Here is a 17,913-nt window from a genome sequence, read left to right on the forward strand (position 1 = left end):
TTTATACGCTCAACTCTGCTTAGCTCAGCTGCAGGAATGTTTAGTGGATAATTATATACCGCATGCACTAACGTGTTAAACGCCTATTAAATCGGGGTCCTATGCGGATAGTCTATGGTAGTCAGCCATTCGCATTGTCGAAATGGCACTAATTGAAGGCAATCGATCGAATGACGTTGCTCTACTGCCCTAGAGAATTCCCTCTGGACTCGCCTTGATTTTCATTTGATTTGCATCAATGATTTCTACCCTCTATATATGTCAAGCTAATTGGACAAATTCAATTCAATGCAAATGATTTGCACACATTTGTATGTAGATAAGCTATTTATATTTTGGTTGACATTTTACACAATTTTTTTTTTACAACTCTACTTTTGTCTACTAATGTTGTAACATATTAAATACAAGGGTTGGGTTTTTCAATGTATTTTATTTATAACATTATTATTTAGATTATTAGAAATTTGTTTCCATTTTTATGACAATATTAAAGATGAAAAAAAGATATATGTGTATATGTAATTTTACTGTGATTTGAATTTGGTACAAAGCATATAATTTTCTTTGAAGTTTCCTCAACTGATTATGTTTAATCGAAGACTAAATGACAGTTATTTGTTATGCTGAGTTAGCATTTTTAACGATTTAAATGAAGTCCCCTAATTTGTTAAATTAAGTTTGTGCCTCTGCGTTTATGCAAGACTTTGTTACATAATTGTTACTTTAATTAAATACTTGAACTATTTACGTAATTCGTATCAGGATTACTACAATTTATTCTACTCTAATTGTCCCTTATGAGCTTCGTAACCATTTTTGACACATCTTATACACGCCCATGTTGAAACTGTCACCCCGAATGGTATAAATAGCGTAAAACTCAGGAATATTTAAACATAAAATGCAGAGCAATCAATTAAGAAAAGTTGTACGTAATCGTGGTGAGATCCTCGCTTGGCAGGCACAGCCTATAAACCATGACACCGACTGGATGCAGTTCATCAGACGCTATACCGTTGGAAATCATATCCACGGCTTCTATCAACTCTTCTGGCCCACGATGCGTAATCGCATGCGGTGAGAAAAGTGTTTTCCTCTTCTATCAATATAAAATATATTTATCCTGGGCAGATTACTCTGGGCGCTAGCTTTGCTCTCTGCCTTCGCAGTGCTTTTTTATGTAAGCTACTTGCTCGGAGCCCGATACGGACGAAGGCTTATTCACACGATAGTCGATGATTCGCATTGGCCCATTCACAATATTGCCTTTCCGGTGATTACTGTTTGCAATAAGAACCGATTGAACTGGTCGCGTCTGTCTGAGATAATGCAACGATACAATATTAATAATAATCAGCAGCCACTTCTAGAGAAAGTACTCACTGCCTACGATGCTCTCAGCTTTGGTCGCTTCGATGTTTTCGATCCTCTTAAGGATGAGGATCTAAATCCTTTAAACCATCTCAATTTTACTCAAATTGCAACTGAGATGGCTTGGCGTTGTGATGAACTGCTCACAGGTTGTAAATGGCAAACTGTGCCTGTTGATTGTTGTGAATTCTTTCGTCCTCGACGGTTGCCGCTTGGTTCATGTCTGGCTTTCAATGAGGTTGAGAAGCGTGCTAGCGTGGAAATGAGCCGAGGTACTGGCTTAACAATCCGGCTTCAGCTGAATGGTGCAAAACATGCGCCTGGCAATCGAGAGACGAAAGGTTTTGTGGTATGTCAAAAAGAATCTGTCAGTAGAGAACTTACTTACTCTATACAATTAATTAGCTCAGCATTCTGAAGCCAAGTGCATGGTATGATGAACCCATTGACTTCTTTCCCGACTTGGATGCCAGCATTAGCATTAGAGCGATTCGTCACTACCACGATAAGAACACCTTTTCATTACCCATCCAACAAAGAAAGTGCTTGCGGGATTATGAAAACGTTGATGCGGATATACAGACCTTGCAGGGTATCCGGTATTGGAAGGAGAATTGTTTTGCTGAATGTCAACAGACTTACATGATTCGCTATTGCAACTGTACTTTGGATCTGTTTTATCCGCCATCATATCATATGCCGTGTCAACTGAAGGATTTGCCATGCCTGGCGGCTCACAACCATTTGATGCAGAACTACGAACAACCCGGTGAACATCCCTTTGTAGCTCAGCAGCATCCAGGACTCACATGTGATTGTCTGCCCAACTGCGATTCGATGAACTTGATTAATGATGTTCGCAAGCTGCTGATACCACCGTTAAATCTCGAAAATCGCTCATCGCAGATCAACATTCATTACAAGCGAAATTATGTTCTGGTGTATAAGACCACATTGATCTACAGTTGGCTGGATTTATTAGGTAGGTACAGTTAGCATGGAAATTGGAAGTTCCTAGAAATTTAAAAATACATTTCCAAGGCAGGATTTCTAAATTTCCAGTTCGCGTTTTGCAGACAGATAAATAAGTCTTTCTGTAGGCATCGAGAATCCAACAGAAAGACTTTATTCCACACAGCTTATATTTTTTAATATTACTAATTATTCTAGGAAGTGGAGCTTATCACTATGACTATCACATTTTCCCACTTTTGCAGTATCTTTTGGCGGAATTTGTCAGCTTTGCTTGGGCTTCTCAATCATTGGCTTTCTAGAGTTATTGTATTTTGGTTTGATTGATGTGCCGCATTTCCACTGGACACGTTTTGTACCTAGACGATTTGCCAGACCTATTCAATAAATCACAAACTATATATGCATTTTATATTTGATTAAGTCTCTGCACTTGACTTGAACTGTATCAAGTTTACGGTTCAGTTTTATCTTTTATAGTCCCAGAAAAAATATATGTACACAAACATATATTTTGCCTCGTACGTCTATCTTGTTAAATGCCTATTAAATCCAATGCGGACTCCTAACTTCATTATTAAAATTACTCGAATTTGTGGCAATCGATCAACGACATCGCTTGCCTTGAGTACCTTAGAGACTTGCTCTAATTTGATTCGAATTGCATCAATTAATTCTACCAACCACATATGTCAAGCTAATTGGGCAAATTCAATTGAATGCAAATGATTTGCACACACAGATTAGACGGCGACCATTTGAGACTCATGACCACGATACTGCTTAGCGTTGGTATAAAAAGCATTGTCGCAGCTAACTTTGGGACAACAAAATGAAGACCAACCAAGCCACAAGAGCTGTTCAAAATCGAGGCGTGCTTATAGCATGGCAAGAACAGCAAGAAGCTAATCGTGAGACTGTCTGGATGCAGTTCATTAGAAGATATACCATGGGATCACATATCCATGGATTCTATCAGCTCTTCTGGCCAACAATGCGTCAACGCATGCGGTAAGGAATGGAAACTATATAATCCATCATTAATGAGATTAATCTTTGGGCAGATTGCTCTGGGCATTAGCCCTACTTTCCGCCTTCTCAGTGCTCTTATACATTACTTATCTCTTGGGCGAACGATATGAGCGCAAACATTTTCACACAGTAATTGACAATGCACATTGGCCCATTCAGAATATTGCCTTTCCGGTGGTTATCGTCTGCAACAACAATCGAGTGAACTGGTCACGTCTAACTGAGATAATGCAACGCTATAACATCAGCAGTGATCAGCAGCCACTTCTGAAGAAAGTTCTCACTGCCTACGATGCTCTCAGCTTTGGTCGCTTCGATGTTTTCGATCCTCTGAAGGATGAGGATTTAAGAACTTTAAACCATCTCAACTTTACTCAGATTGCGAGTGAGATGGCTTGGCGTTGTGATGAGCTGCTCACAGATTGTACATGGCAAACAGAGTCTCGCAATTGCTGTGAACTTTTCCGCCCCCGCAGGTTACCCCTTGGTTCATGTTTGGCATTCAACGAGGAGGAGAAACGTGCCACAGTGGAAACTGGCAAGGGAACCGGACTGATAGTTCGACTTCGTCTGAATGAGGCAAAACATGCGCCTGGCAATCGAGAGCCTAAGGGTTTTATGGTGCGTAAATAGATTGGATTTGAACTGAGTCCATCCTTATGATCTATGATATCACATTAATTAGCTTAACATTGTGGAGCCTGGCGTTTGGTTCGATTATTCCATTGAATTATTACCTGATTTGGAAACCAGTATTGATGTTGGAGCAGTGTTTCATTACTACGATGAGAATACATTTTCCCTCCATAGCCAGCAGAGGAAATGTCTGCGAGACTACGAATACATCAGCGCCAATGCTCAGACATTGAAGGGTCTCAAATACATGATGGAAAACTGTATTGCGGAATGCCAACAACTCTACTTACTTCGCTATTGCAATTGCACTTTGGATCTGTTTTACCCACATTCGGATTATCCCGCATGTCAGCTTAAGGATTTGCCTTGTTTGGCGGACAACAATTATTTGATGCAGAACTACGAACAAACTGGCGAGCATCCTTATGTATCGCAGCATGATCCGGGTCTCATCTGTGACTGTTTGCACAACTGCAATTCGCTGACATTAATTAATGATGCTCGCAGGCTGCTTAAAAAGCCTCAGCACTTGGTCAACCATTCAACTCTAGTTAATATTCACTACAAACGAAACTATATCCTGGTCTATAAGACAAGCCTGATATATAGTTGGATGGACTTGATGGGTAGGCCGATCCTTTTTTTTTAATTGTTTAAGAATTATTTATATTTGAGTTTTTAATTTAGCTAGTGCATTTATTTGACATATTTGGAAAAAGATTCAATCGATACTCTAATCAAGACTCAAATTCATTTTTAAAATTATTCTATTTCTTATTTGAATAATGTTTTTATTTTATTTTATGAGAGGATCACTTTTATATTATTTCGAATTATTAAATTATTTAAACTTCACTTTTTCAGTATCTTTTGGCGCCATTTGTCAGCTTTGCTTGGGCTGTTCCATCATTGGCTTTCTCGAGTTATTGTATTTTGCTTTGATAGACGTGCCCCATTTTTATTGGACACGTTTTGTTCCTCGAAGATTTGGCAGGACTATTTAATAAAATTGACAATTAATGTGAATGCTATGAATTTTATTTTTCTCTAATCTAGTGTTTTATAATAAATGTATTTCTATTTTGAGAACTTGCTGTGCTTATTAGCTTGCTTTCGGACTTTTTCAATGACTCGGCTTGTGATTGAACTATGAATGCACAGCGTAAACGGTAAGAGCTAGAAAGCAATGATTTGTTTTCAGAACTCCTACTTTAATCGTCTTAAATCTCACATTTAAGGTCATTTGCAAAGACAAATGATTAAAATTAACAAAGGGTTAAATAGTACTTTACGGGGATTATTGAGCCTCACTGCGTTTTCTGAAATCAGGACAATGTTTTAACTTTAGCAACCTCAAGTCAATCATTAAAATTTGGATAAAAAACCATAATTATTGTGAATAAAAATAAAGCATTGTATAAAGCCATACTGCTCTGGCTTGGATTACATTTGTGGAAACGAATAAGACATCCATTTCCATTGATTCTTGTTTTGCAATGCTTTGAATTTAGTAGTTGCATTTATAGATAATTGGTCATGTTCGGGGCGCTAACGTGTTAAATGCCTATTAAACTTGCTACTTGTTTTATTTTAAATTGCTCCAATTAAGTGCTGTCGATCGATGAACATGTTTCACAGTTATATTCTAAAGTGTTGGTATAAAAGGCTTTGTTGCGAATATTTTGAGACCACAGAATGAGAGCCAACCAAGTAAGAAAAGTTAGACGGAATCGTATTCAGCTGTTAGTTCAGCAGATGCACAAAAAATCGAATCGAGAGACTGCGTGGATGCAGTTTATCCGACGGTACTCCATTGGAAACCACATTCATGGATTTTATCAGCTCTTCTGGCCTACAATGCGTCAACGCATGCGGTGAGTTAGGAAAAACATTTCCAATTTCATGGAATTGATTGATTGTTGATAGATTTCTCTGGGCACTGGCGCTGCTCTTCGCTTTCCTGATGCTCCTCTATATGAGTTTTCTGCTGGGCCATCGATATGAGAAGAAACCCCTTCAGACTGTAGTCGCCACAGCCGATTATCCCATTCGGAAAATTGCCTTCCCAGTGGTTGTCGTCTGCAATAAGAATCGCTTGAATTGGTCTCGTCTATCTGAGATAATCCAACGATACAATATTAGCAATGATCAGCAGCCACTTTTAGAGAAAGTGCTCACAGCATACGATGCCCTCAGCTTTGGTCACTTCGATGTCTTTACTCCGCTTAAAGATCAACCTCTCCAGGTGCTAAATCATCTTAATTTTACCAAGATTGTGACTGAGATGGCTTGGCGTTGTGATGAACTGCTAACAGATTGCACGTGGCACGCTGCAACTCGCGATTGTTGTGAACTCTTTCGTCCTCGAAGGTTGCCATTTGGTGCTTGTCTGGCTTTCAATGAGGTGGAAAAGCGTGCCAATGCTGAATTTGGCAGGGATACTGGACTGACGCTACGTCTCCTTCTAAATGAGGCACATCATGCGCCGGAAAATATGAGGACTAAAGGTTTTGTGGTACGTAGAATTGCTTTGGGTTTACAAATCATTGATTATGTGCTTTAAACAGCTTAGCCTTCTGAAGCCAAATAGTTGGCTGGGTCCACCTATTGAATTTTTTCCCGGCTTGGATGCCAGCATTGGCATTAAAGCGATCTATAGGTACTATAATAAGAATACTTATTCTGTACCAAGGCATTGCATGCGAGACTATGAGCATTTCAAAATAAAAGTACGAAACTTTGCGCGGATTCAAATACAAGAAAGGAAAATTGCATTGCGGAATGCCAACAAGTTTATCTTCTTCGCTATTGCAATTGCACTCTCGATCTATTTTATCCACCTTCGAATTATACCGCTTGTCAACTGAAGGATTTGCCCTGTTTGGCAGCACACAACCATTTGATGCTGAACTACGTGCAGCCCGGCGAACGTCCTTATGTTGCCCAGAATCACTCGGGACTCGATTGTCATTGTTTGCATAACTGCAATTCGTTAACATTAGTCAGTGATGTTCGCACAGTTCTTAAAAAAGTGAAGCCTACGGATAATCGCACAACAATTGTCAACATATTTTACAACACCAATCGAGTTGTTGTTTACAAAACCAGCTTAATATACAACTGGGTGGATTTAGTGGGTAATGTCTTCAAATTAAGACCCAAGCGCATTAGTAGAGAATGAAGTAATTAATAAACTTGTACTATATGCAATTGATTACTTGAAAGAAATCCAAACTAGGATTTACTAATAGTAAATACTTGTCTGTCAAAAATGTAGTTTTTCTTTTTGTTAAAATTTTACTACTCGCTCGGTTCTTAATTAATTGTCTTCTGCTTTTATCTTAGATTTAAGGAATTTACATTATCTTTAAATTCTCGTATTTTTAGTATCCTTCGGTGCCGTTTTTCAACTCTGCTTGGGTTGCTCTCTTCTTGGCATAGTTGAATTGTTGTATTTCAGTCTGATCGATGTACCACAATTCTACTGGACACACTATGTGCCCAAGCGCATTGACGGAACTATCCAATAATAAAAACGACAATGAGCTCTCTTATGTATGCTATGCATTTTATTTTTGTTTATTGCCTGCCGTTTATGGTCTGGTGCATATTGTAGAGCACTGGACTTGGCTTGACATATGCAAAGCATTCGCTCGCTGGCCAAATGTCTTTTGTTCTATCGTGATATTATTCTTGGTGAGGGGTGGATTCACATCTTCTGCTGTAGTGCGCAACACGAAAGCTTCTATAGAGCTTTTGTATTGAGCTTTCAATCAGGACAAGCAGTGCAAGTGTTGTTTTTCGGTAAACATCGCACAGTGCGAATATAAAATTCGGTATGCGAAAGCGAAAACATAGAACATCGCAATGTCGCAATTTCGAAAATAACACGTCATAGAAGAATATAGAACATAGAAGGTCGAAACGTAGTAAAATAAATAGAAAACTGCTTCCCTCAAATATTTTTTCCATTTATAGCATCGAATAAAACATCGAATTCGTTAAAGCAGTAGAATCTATTTACAATTGTAGTTTTTCTACTGCCCGCTAAAGCATTGAAGCAGTTTATGAAGCAGTTGTAATTTCAAAACCTACTGTGTTTTTGTTTCTATTGGTAGCTTTGCTATATAGAAGTAGATTTTGATTTAATAAGGTTGCTACCTAAGTTTCATTTTATTTCGAACGTGATTTTCTAATAATTATGGATTTTTAAAGAAAAATTAATTTTTTTAAGGTTTATAGAACACAATCAGTTTTAATAATTTAAGTTCAAAAATGATCTAAGAAGGATAGAAGAATAGGATTTTTTTTGCAAATCAGAAGTCATGGAAACTTTTTATAATATACATTTTAAATAATAACAAGACTTGTATTTATCGTGATCTTTTTCAGGGATTAATAGGTCATCAGTTCCAGGTTGAAGATAATTATATAGAAAAAAATAAAAATTATCCTGAGCTAAATCACGGTCTATACAAAAAATTACAATTATTAATGAAATTAGTTATTAGAGCTTACCAGATTATTCAACATATTAGCAGGCGAGGTTTTATTTAATTTAATGATTTTATATGTGCAATTTTAGATTAAATCTTGCTATTATAATTCATATTAATTACATGAATTCAAGGACATTAAATTATATACATATTATTAGTTAATAATTATCGCTTCCGCCTTTTATGCAAATGAATGTATGTATATATATATTACCTTTGTAAAGTTCTTATTTTTAAACTAAGCAAACTAAAAACACGTTTACAAAGGTGTTGAGATGCCATGTCGTTAATCTGAAATTGTGGGTTACAAACGAGTAGATTTTCACAGTTTTGTTGTTGTATTGGGGTTTTAAAAGCTTAGCCAGTCCAAATATAGATTTCTTGACTGGTGTTCAAGTTGTTTTTTAACGGTTTATTGACTAGCCGCGGGCTGCGACTTAACTGCTGCAATGTCGCTCTAACAAGCAGTATCCGGACTTGGGGCTTGGGGCCTCGCTTCCATACTTATATATATATATATATATTTGTATATACGACGAAAGCGTTCAGTCTCAGTTGCTCTGTCGCTGGGCGCCTTGTCGAAATTACGCTCATAAACGTGACTTGACATAATAATCTCTGACTGGCGCTCGAACTGCGCCCGCTGGCTTTGTCTTTTACTTCTTTCGCTTTTCTTTTTTTTTTTTCGTTTTGTGGTACGTTATGCCAGTTGCTTTTGAAGCTCAGACATATGTACATAAGAGATGTACATAAGTATGCGTGATATATATATATTCTATATTTCTATATGCCCTGTGCGGTGCATCCCAAAAGGGGTGTCATAAAATTGTCTGTTGTACCGATTCTGGGTGGCACTTTGAAGTCTATCCTCACACATAATAAATAAACTAGTTATTCCAATTTATAGAATATAAGCATATTCAACATCTCTCTTTTCTCATTTATTCGCCATTACAAGGTATCTTCAGGTCGAATACGCTTTTGCTTGCTGTTGTTGTCGGTTATGGCGTTAATTTTTTCGCCGCCTTTTCTTGTATTTTCTTTTAATTTTTTATTGCTCCAGCTGTTTTGTTGTTATTTCGGGGTCAAGCTTTGGTTTTTTGTTGTCTTTTGGGGTCAGCAGCCGGCTGGTTGGCTAATATTGCAAAAATTTCATTAGTTTTACAAACAAGCAAACAAACAAAGCAAGAAACAAATATTTGTGCTTGAATTTTTTAGCAGTTTAGTTGGCAGTTGTTGTTGTCCTCTTTGTTGGTATTGTTTTTGTTGTTCTCCACGTTGGTGGCGAAGTTCTTGTTGTTGTTCTTGTTGTAGTTGTCGTTGTCGTTGTTGTTGGCGGGCAGTGCTACGTTTTTATCTAAAATAAAAAAGCTGTGCCAGCTGGGGTTATGGCCAGGTTCAGGTGAAGCCAACAGTCGCCTGGGATCTAGCGTAAATAAATAAACGGGAAAACCAAGAACACAAACTTCAATAACAACAACGAATATTGATTTCACTTACGCACTTCGTTCGAAGTTCCCCTTTCGAATGTCTTAAAAAGTTAATCGATTCATTCATGTAAATTTACAAGTTAACTTTTGTTTGCTGACAATAAATTTGTTTACTCTGCTAATCAACCCAAGGACTCTTTCGTAGAGTATTCGAATACAAATGGCGCGTGCGCTTTTTCAAAATTACTTTGGTTCTTTTAATTGAAAAACTGTAATGGGGCTCGGTGTTAAAGGACAGCATATATACGATGAGTTTAGCAGTTCGTACTACGGATATACGTTAAATTACATTCAGACAAACAAATCTACATCACAAATATATATACGTATATCACATTTTGGCAGCCTCGCTAATTTGGTAGTTTAAAATGCATAGTGTCCAGTCATGTGTGCCATATGTTTCTCGTTTTTATTTTGTGTGATTCATGTGTGTCCGGGAAATGCTCTCATGACTTCACAATAACTACTATAAACATAGAACGGCGATGCGACCCATTTTGAGGGTAATTAGATGTCTCTGTTGTCCTTTTGACCGTCCTCCACTTGCCCTCCAGTTAAAAGACAATGAAGCGAAGCCGCTAGGACAGCAGTTGCTCCTGTTTGGCTTTCCTTTTTTTTATTACTATGCCCTGTAACTTGACAAAAATTGAAAAGGGTATTTGGAGCATTTCTATTCGAGCGAGCAACTTAATTATTTATACAATGTGAAAAGTTGAGCTGAAAATTTAAAATTTTGTATCTGACGAACAAATTCGAAAGTGAAAAATATAGTTAAAAGCAAATAAATTATAAATAAATTAAAGATTTTTCTTTAATTGACAGTAAATTTACAAAGTTCAGTCAATAGTATTTTATGATAAAGAATATAACAAATAAATCAAATTTCAAAAATTTCATTCCATTCATTAAAAATAAAGAATTTTCAAGCAATTGAAAGATAGTAAAATTAGTGGACGGTTGAAATAAAGCAATTAAATTAGAATAAGAATTCCTTAGTCACTATGGCTCATCTCATTGCAATAAGAAATTGTATTCGTTCTTAAATAAAATAATTTTACAACTATAAAGATATTTTCAAATTATTTCTTTAGCTTTTTGAATGCATTTTACTAAAATTATCCCTAATTACATAGGTTTTAAAAACGATCTCCTCAAAGGGTGTTTGTAAAGTGTCTGCTAACCTGGTCAAGCCGACGATCCATTTTGGCCCTTATCACCTTGGCATATAAATTATGACGATGAGGTTACTTTGTAATCAGCAAATTAAGTTTATAGCCGCCAGCGTAAAGTATATACTATGTACTTGTATATAAACATGGGAACCCCGAAATGAAAAGTAAACTTGTCGCCGACATTTCTTTTTCGTTGTTCACTGTTCGTGCTGTTTTTGCTGTTGTTGTTGCTGTGGCTGTTGAGGTTTATTTGCTGCAAAATGAACACGAAATGTGGGCAAATTTAAGGCTTTCCCTTTTGTGAACTGACAGCTTGGCAAACAATACACAAATCAGTCATTAAATTGTGCAGCCATTTTTGGCGTTAGATAATCGAAATTTTAATGCCACGCCCCCGCGATGTTTGCATTGGGGCCAAAATGGGCCACATTACTCAGACTCTTCTCTCTCTCCCAGTCGCTCTCTTTCCTCTCTCTCCCGCTTGCTGTGTGTGTTTGTGCCTTGGGTTGTCGGCGCCGTCTAAATTTTGTGGCCTGTCGCGGTTTAGCCGGCATTGTTTTTGGCACACACTGAGTGTGTGTGGGAATCAGGCTAAAAATGGTGTAGACTGCCGCCCGCAGCCGGTAACCGAGAACCGACAACCGACACATGCGGTAATTTACCTAATTTTCAGCCGTTACGCCCCCACAAGCACTTTGTTGTTGTTGCTTTTGCTGTTGCTGTTGCTGTTTCTGTGTGTTTTTGGCGCGGATAGAGCTGATTGGATTTCAAAATTCTTGCTCCTGCGATTGCACAGCACGCGATTTAATCGAATGTGCCTTTTATATTGACGCATTTTAATATCAAACACGGCCACGCAATTTCCTCCTCTCTCCCTCTCACTCAGTTTTCACTAATTTCACGGACATACGGCAAGTTTCAGCTAACAACTTGACGTTGGCCAAACAACAATTCGCTTTTGAGTGCGCAAATTCTCATTATGCATTTTATACGAGACATCGAAGCAGCAGCAACAGCAACAGCAATAGCAACAGCAATAGCAACAGCAACAGCTTCTCTCGTTAATGATGCTCCACTCAGCTTATTTTGCTTTCTCTTTTTGTTGTCTGCTGTTTGCTTGGCTCCCTTTGGCTGTCAGCAAAAATTGCGTTTGCTTGCGGTAGATTATCAATTGCTGCGACCAAGGTATTTGCGTGTTGGATGCTTGTGATGGGATTTGCCTGTTAGCTGATAGCTGGCTTATTAACAATTTCGCTTATTCAAAGGTCAACTGTGCGCGCTGATAGCTGAGCTTGATAGTTTAATAGGCTTATCCGCTGACCCTTATCAATATCTCCGAGCTGACTCTGGCTTATAGCAAGTCGAAGCATATTGACAAGGGTAGAAGTTGCATGCAGAGCACAGTTTTAATCAAGCTTCTTCCGATGACAATGCAAGCACAGGTAGGTAAGACATCTCTATAAACGCTGCTTGTCAATATGCAAGATAAGTCACAAGAGTCGAATATATTGCGAACACGATTGTGTCAGCTGAATGAATTCGTAGAGGTGGGCGATGCTTATTGAATTGTGTCAAATGAAAATGCATTAAAAATATAATATGTATAGATAAAAAATGTTATGAAATGTGAAATACTTTGAAAATTATCTGAAAGGTATTTAAGGCGACTGTTAAACGGGTGTTGTAAAGAAATAATATTTGGAATTCGTGAAGCTCTTATGATATATATGTATACTTCTTGCATATACTGTACAATTAATATACAAGAATAAGAAAAAGAATCGGAAAGCAGGCAAAGGGATTCAAATGGCTGTCAAAATGTCACAGCAACTGATTCTCATTTAGTTTTGGGTCAACTTGCAACCATTCTCCTCACACTAAGCGTTACAGACTCTCTCGTATGTGTGCACATGCATGTGGCATGGAAGTGTATGTGGCAACATATGGTAGATGGATGGAATGAGGGGGGGATGGTGGGGTAGCACCTGCCAGACCCAAATCCGTGCTTGCTGCTGACGCGCTTTCTAGAGCCGTTTAATAAGACACGGATTATCGCTTGGCATTATTTCAATCACATACCAAGTGTCGAGTATTTAGCAGACAACAAACACGCGCCATGCTCTGATACCCCATGTGCAGCTGCTAAAAAAGCCAATAAAAATACTTTGTTTGACAAATAAAAGCCACAGTGAGAGCTTTGGCGATAACATTTTCTAGAAAGAGTCGCAGCAGTTCTGGCTTTGGCTGGCGAATGCCTGTTTAACTGACAGTCACATTAAATCACATGTGTTTGTGTGCATTCTCTGCATGTGTGTGTGTGTGTGTAGGTGTGGATGTCTACGAGATTGAGAGTGTGTGCGTATGTTTCCACGGATACGGTTATGGGTGTATGTGTTTGTTGAGCTGCTTCTTCACGTCGTTTGACTTTACGAGCTGCAGCCAGTGGAAATGTCCAGACCATCTTTTTCGTCCTTTTGTCTGCTTGACTCTTGATGCTTGTATACCCTAAAAAGCAACCTTAGTCACTGGTCATATGTGAATCAAACTGACCGACAGTTAACAACCGTTTACAATTTTAAAAGTTTTTCATTTTGTAGTCTGTAAAAAATCAGTAATAAAAAACTACGTCGCTTTTTTAGAAGAGGGTTTAAGGTGGTGACTTTAAATACCTTTAAAATGTCGAATGTGATTATTCTATTCGTCCCGATTATTGTGCTCTAGCTTGCAGATTCATTAAACATTTTCTTTCACTGCTTTTATTTATGAGGATGTTTTCAAAAATTAGAATGTTACTTGGAGCATATATACTATATATAATATTTTCGAATGTCCGGTCGTTAATGATTGCATACATTTATGTTCTTCACGGTAGTTAATAAACACTTTATTCATTATAAATTGATTTCAAATCTAAACAGGTATCAAAAATAACACAACATAACTTTTAACTAATATAAATGGCATTTTTTACGTTTGTGTTTGAGTAGAAACGACTTTTCTAAGTTATATGTATGTATATTTAATTATTCTATGTGAATCTTTTATTGGATCATTCATTTTAAAAAAAAGTTAGCAGTAAATTAAGTTTGTTTCAGCCTATTTCATAATTTTAAGATTGATGAATGCGACATAGAATTCAATTTGTTCGATCGTTTCAAAACGATTTGAGCTTAAGGGTAGAATTATCATTATTAATCCCAATTTTCGTAGGGTAGAGCTCAGGTCTAGTTCATTCGAAGGTAACATTTTTACTGGCTTGCTGTTTGGTTTACTTTATGTTGACTTCCACTCAGAGATCATGGTTGTTGTAAAGCAAAGAGGGACAACAAGTACAGCTACAACTACAACTACGAGGCCAACGACAATGACGAAGTCGTCTGAACTGTTTTCCAGCTGCTTTTCTTCGCTCGCTCACTGTTTGACAATAATCAACGCCGACGCTGACATCGCGACGTCGCTTTTCATATATTTGCCAACATGAGCGGCCATCGGAGATATATGTTTTATCCGTGCACATATTTATTCTTCAGTACGTAGTACGTTTTGGTAGCCTTTGTGCTCCGCTTTAAAGTCAACTGACGTCGACTCGCATATGACGTCATCAACACATCATCATCTTCATCATCATCATCATTATAATCGTGAACATGGTTATCTCAACTCGTTTGCGTGACTTGGCGTTCCGCTGTCAGCTTTTCATTTAGCAGCAGACGATGGCACATTGTCAAAACTAATTAAAATTGTATAGCGATATATATTTTTTGGCAGGCACTGTAAATATGCAAGCAAGACGAGCGAGCGAGGGAACGACGAAGCCAACAACCAAATGAAGAAAAAAACTGGTGTCAACTTTTGGGCGCAGTTTGCAAATTGCAATTAAAGATGGCAACACGAGAGCAACGCATCGAAAGTATTGCTCTCAAGCACGTTTTGGGCCTCGTTACGCATTGCGTGTGTGTTTCACTGTTTGTTCATAGGCTGCAATAATGTCAACATACACACACACAAACACATAAACAGTCACATGGCAACATTATTAATCAACTGACCGTTGCATATGAAACCAGAAAACACATTGCTGTTTATGTCGTCAACATCATCCTGCGAGTTCCGTTCTCTTGCGCCGTTATTTAATTGCTCTCTCTAACAGTCACAGCTGGTGTCCTCCTCGACTACATTATTAAGGTAGTTTAGTTGAAAGTTTATAAACCAATATATTGCATATCTGATAGTCTAGCGTATCAATATTGCATTTTATATTTCCCTCACCTCCAATGAAAAACTCAATTTCGATTACTCGTGCTTCAATATTTGTTCAACGGCTCAAATTGATGTTGCTTTTTGTTTATTTGAATAAGCATTTATTATTGCTCTTAATGGTCTTGCGAATTGTGTTGATTTAATGCGCCTAATGCATGACCTGTTGCACAGCACATTTCGTTGTCATTATTTTATGAGCCCGTGACTTTCGTATTGATAAGAAGCTAAGACTCTTGGGGTTTAACGCTGCACAAGTTAAAAGACAATCAGACGCTTTGATTTATTTGTGAAATTTTGTTTTGTTGCCGAAAGTTATATTTAAACCAAAATTCAAATGAATTCTGCCACTTAAAATCGAACGATACTTCCACTGCTAATTTAATCGTTGCCTTTAATATGCGAATATGATATATAAAGTCAAATTTATCGAGCGGGTTCATGTGAAATTGTGCACGTGTTTCGACCATGTATGTGTGTGTGTGTGTGTGTATTCTTTTAAAGGCATAACAATGAAGCTGCTAACAATAACAGACAAACAGGAGGACAGTTGGTAAACAAATAGGCAACAATAAAACCAACAGCAATAACAACAACTACAATTTCAATCGCAGCAAACACCAAAAACATTTACAAACACTGTGGCAAACCACAGAATTTGTTGTTGCTGCTGTTGATTTTTTGGGAATTGCCAAAATGCCGTTTAATAAACACGCTAGCAGCTATTGTTGTTGTGCTGCTGGGTAACTGGAGATGGAGCCAGGGAAGGAGATCCAGCTGGACTAGCAGAGTGGAGTGGAATGTTGTTTGGTGCTCTGTGTGCTGAAGCAAAGTGGACACACTGTCAAACAGTCTGACAACAGACGTTGTCGCTGCTGTCAGTGACACTTGAACGTGCGAATTTAGCCGCAGCTTCTCTGTTGCTGTTGCTGTTGTTGTGTTTCCCTGAATATTTTGCTGTTGTTGCTGTCGGGCTTTTTGCGCATTTTAATTTCAAAACATTGCGGTCGCTTGAGCGAAAGAGAGAGAGCGAGATGTGGAGATCGCTGACTTCTCATGTGGTGGGTAGATTATGGGATTATGTTATCGCACCGCATACTTGTGTTTACCAAGAAAAAAAGGGAATTAAGCGCAACACAATGCAAAGATAATCTGAAATAAAGACTGCAAATAATCCAGTGAATACTTTAGACAGCATAGAACACAACTTGTAAATAACAAGATTATGAACAACTGAAATTACTGCAACAATGACAGAATTTAACGTGCAACAATCAATAAATGGGCCAACCGGGCAACACGTGCCTCAGAGAAGGTGACGCCCATTGACGGGGGATCTCCGGGTCCGGTCGGCAACACACATACACACACACGTGACAAATGGCAGAGTTGAAAAAAAGCCGGATCCGGATTGAGCTGGTTGACTAGTAAAATAGCGAGTGTTTGGCGTGCTTGGCGCCCATTGGTTGAGCTGCGGTTCAGTTCTGTCTACACGCAATTCGTCGCTGAAATTGCGTCACTCGGACACGTGAAATGCGCCGCTAAGCAGTTTAAAATTAAACTTAATTATTAAACGATTCAGAGCGGCAGCGACAACTAATTTGACTTACATGAATGAATGAAATTGCTCACACTGATAAGCCACAAACAGACATTGCTAACACACATATACATACGTATGGATGTATATATAGTATTGTATGTATGTATGTAGAGCGAACACAAAATCGCACATGGAATATCAATTTGTGTGGTCGCGCGAGTCGCGAGCAATCCAAACCGCAAGCCCAGCAACATACTGAGAATTCGATACCGACGACAAAACTGCCGACTTAGCATTTAGTTTAATACTATATACATACATATGTTATATGTAGAGCCAGCCAGACAATTCGAATCCAAGTCCGAGTCCCCTTAGACAGTCGCATAAATGCGCATAAGCTTTTAATGATGGGTATATGGATTACACAATGTGGTTTGCAATTCATGCGAATTGATTAACTTAATGAGACCATCGAAGTGCCTCCATTATAGTACACTTCCCCTCTGACTTAATTAAACTAAAGACGCGCAGTTAACAACCAAATTAGTTGCATAGTAAAATGCTCAGAACTTTACACTTTTCAATTATGATGCCAACATTCTTGCGTCATTCCAAGCACTTTTCTTTGCAGGTAATGCATGTAATGTGCTTACACGATTTCATCATTTTAATTCAAATTGGCATAATTGAGATTTCATGTTGATTTCCCCATACTCTTTGTTTGCCATTCGCAATTGACTTGATCGAATAAATTTTGAATGTATTTTCAAAGTCATTCCTGCAGAGGGCATCTATGTAGCCTGTGTAATTTTTTGTCATGCATTGCTTAATTAAAATTTGGGGCTTGTTGTCTTTAGGATTTGATTCACTATGCTTAGATTTGGGTCTTTGTATGTTGTGTTTGTAATGTGGGTCACGTGTTGAGCTTCTGCTTGAGC

General features: G+C 38.0%; 4 protein-coding genes across 4 annotated transcripts in view; all 4 read left to right on the top strand.

Moving 5' to 3' along the window:
- LOC117564511 (uncharacterized) overlaps positions 1-17,913 on the top strand; it is an 81,245-nt gene that overhangs the window by 47,120 nt on the left and 16,212 nt on the right. The gene's annotated exons all lie outside the window — the stretch shown is intronic.
- LOC117563770 (pickpocket protein 19-like) lies at positions 905-2,246 on the top strand. Its single transcript, XM_052002302.1, has 2 exons — positions 905-1,080; positions 1,135-2,246. Exons 1-2 carry the CDS (start codon positions 905-907, stop codon positions 1,790-1,792), a joined length of 834 nt encoding a protein of 277 aa, XP_051858262.1. The 3' UTR covers positions 1,793-2,246.
- On the top strand, positions 3,179-5,018 carry LOC117563773 (pickpocket protein 19-like). Its single transcript, XM_034242280.2, has 4 exons — positions 3,179-3,357; positions 3,411-3,999; positions 4,064-4,640; positions 4,879-5,018. Exons 1-4 carry the CDS (start codon positions 3,179-3,181, stop codon positions 5,016-5,018), a joined length of 1,485 nt encoding a protein of 494 aa, XP_034098171.2.
- Positions 5,770-7,544, top strand: LOC117563774 (pickpocket protein 19-like). The gene is made up of 3 exons (XM_052002304.1): positions 5,770-5,888; positions 5,941-6,521; positions 7,402-7,544. Exons 1-3 carry the CDS (start codon positions 5,770-5,772, stop codon positions 7,542-7,544), a joined length of 843 nt encoding a protein of 280 aa, XP_051858264.1.

The sequence above is a fragment of the Drosophila albomicans genome, chromosome 2L (assembly GCF_009650485.2).
Source record: "Drosophila albomicans strain 15112-1751.03 chromosome 2L, ASM965048v2, whole genome shotgun sequence".
NCBI classification, from domain to species: domain Eukaryota; kingdom Metazoa; phylum Arthropoda; class Insecta; order Diptera; family Drosophilidae; genus Drosophila; species Drosophila albomicans.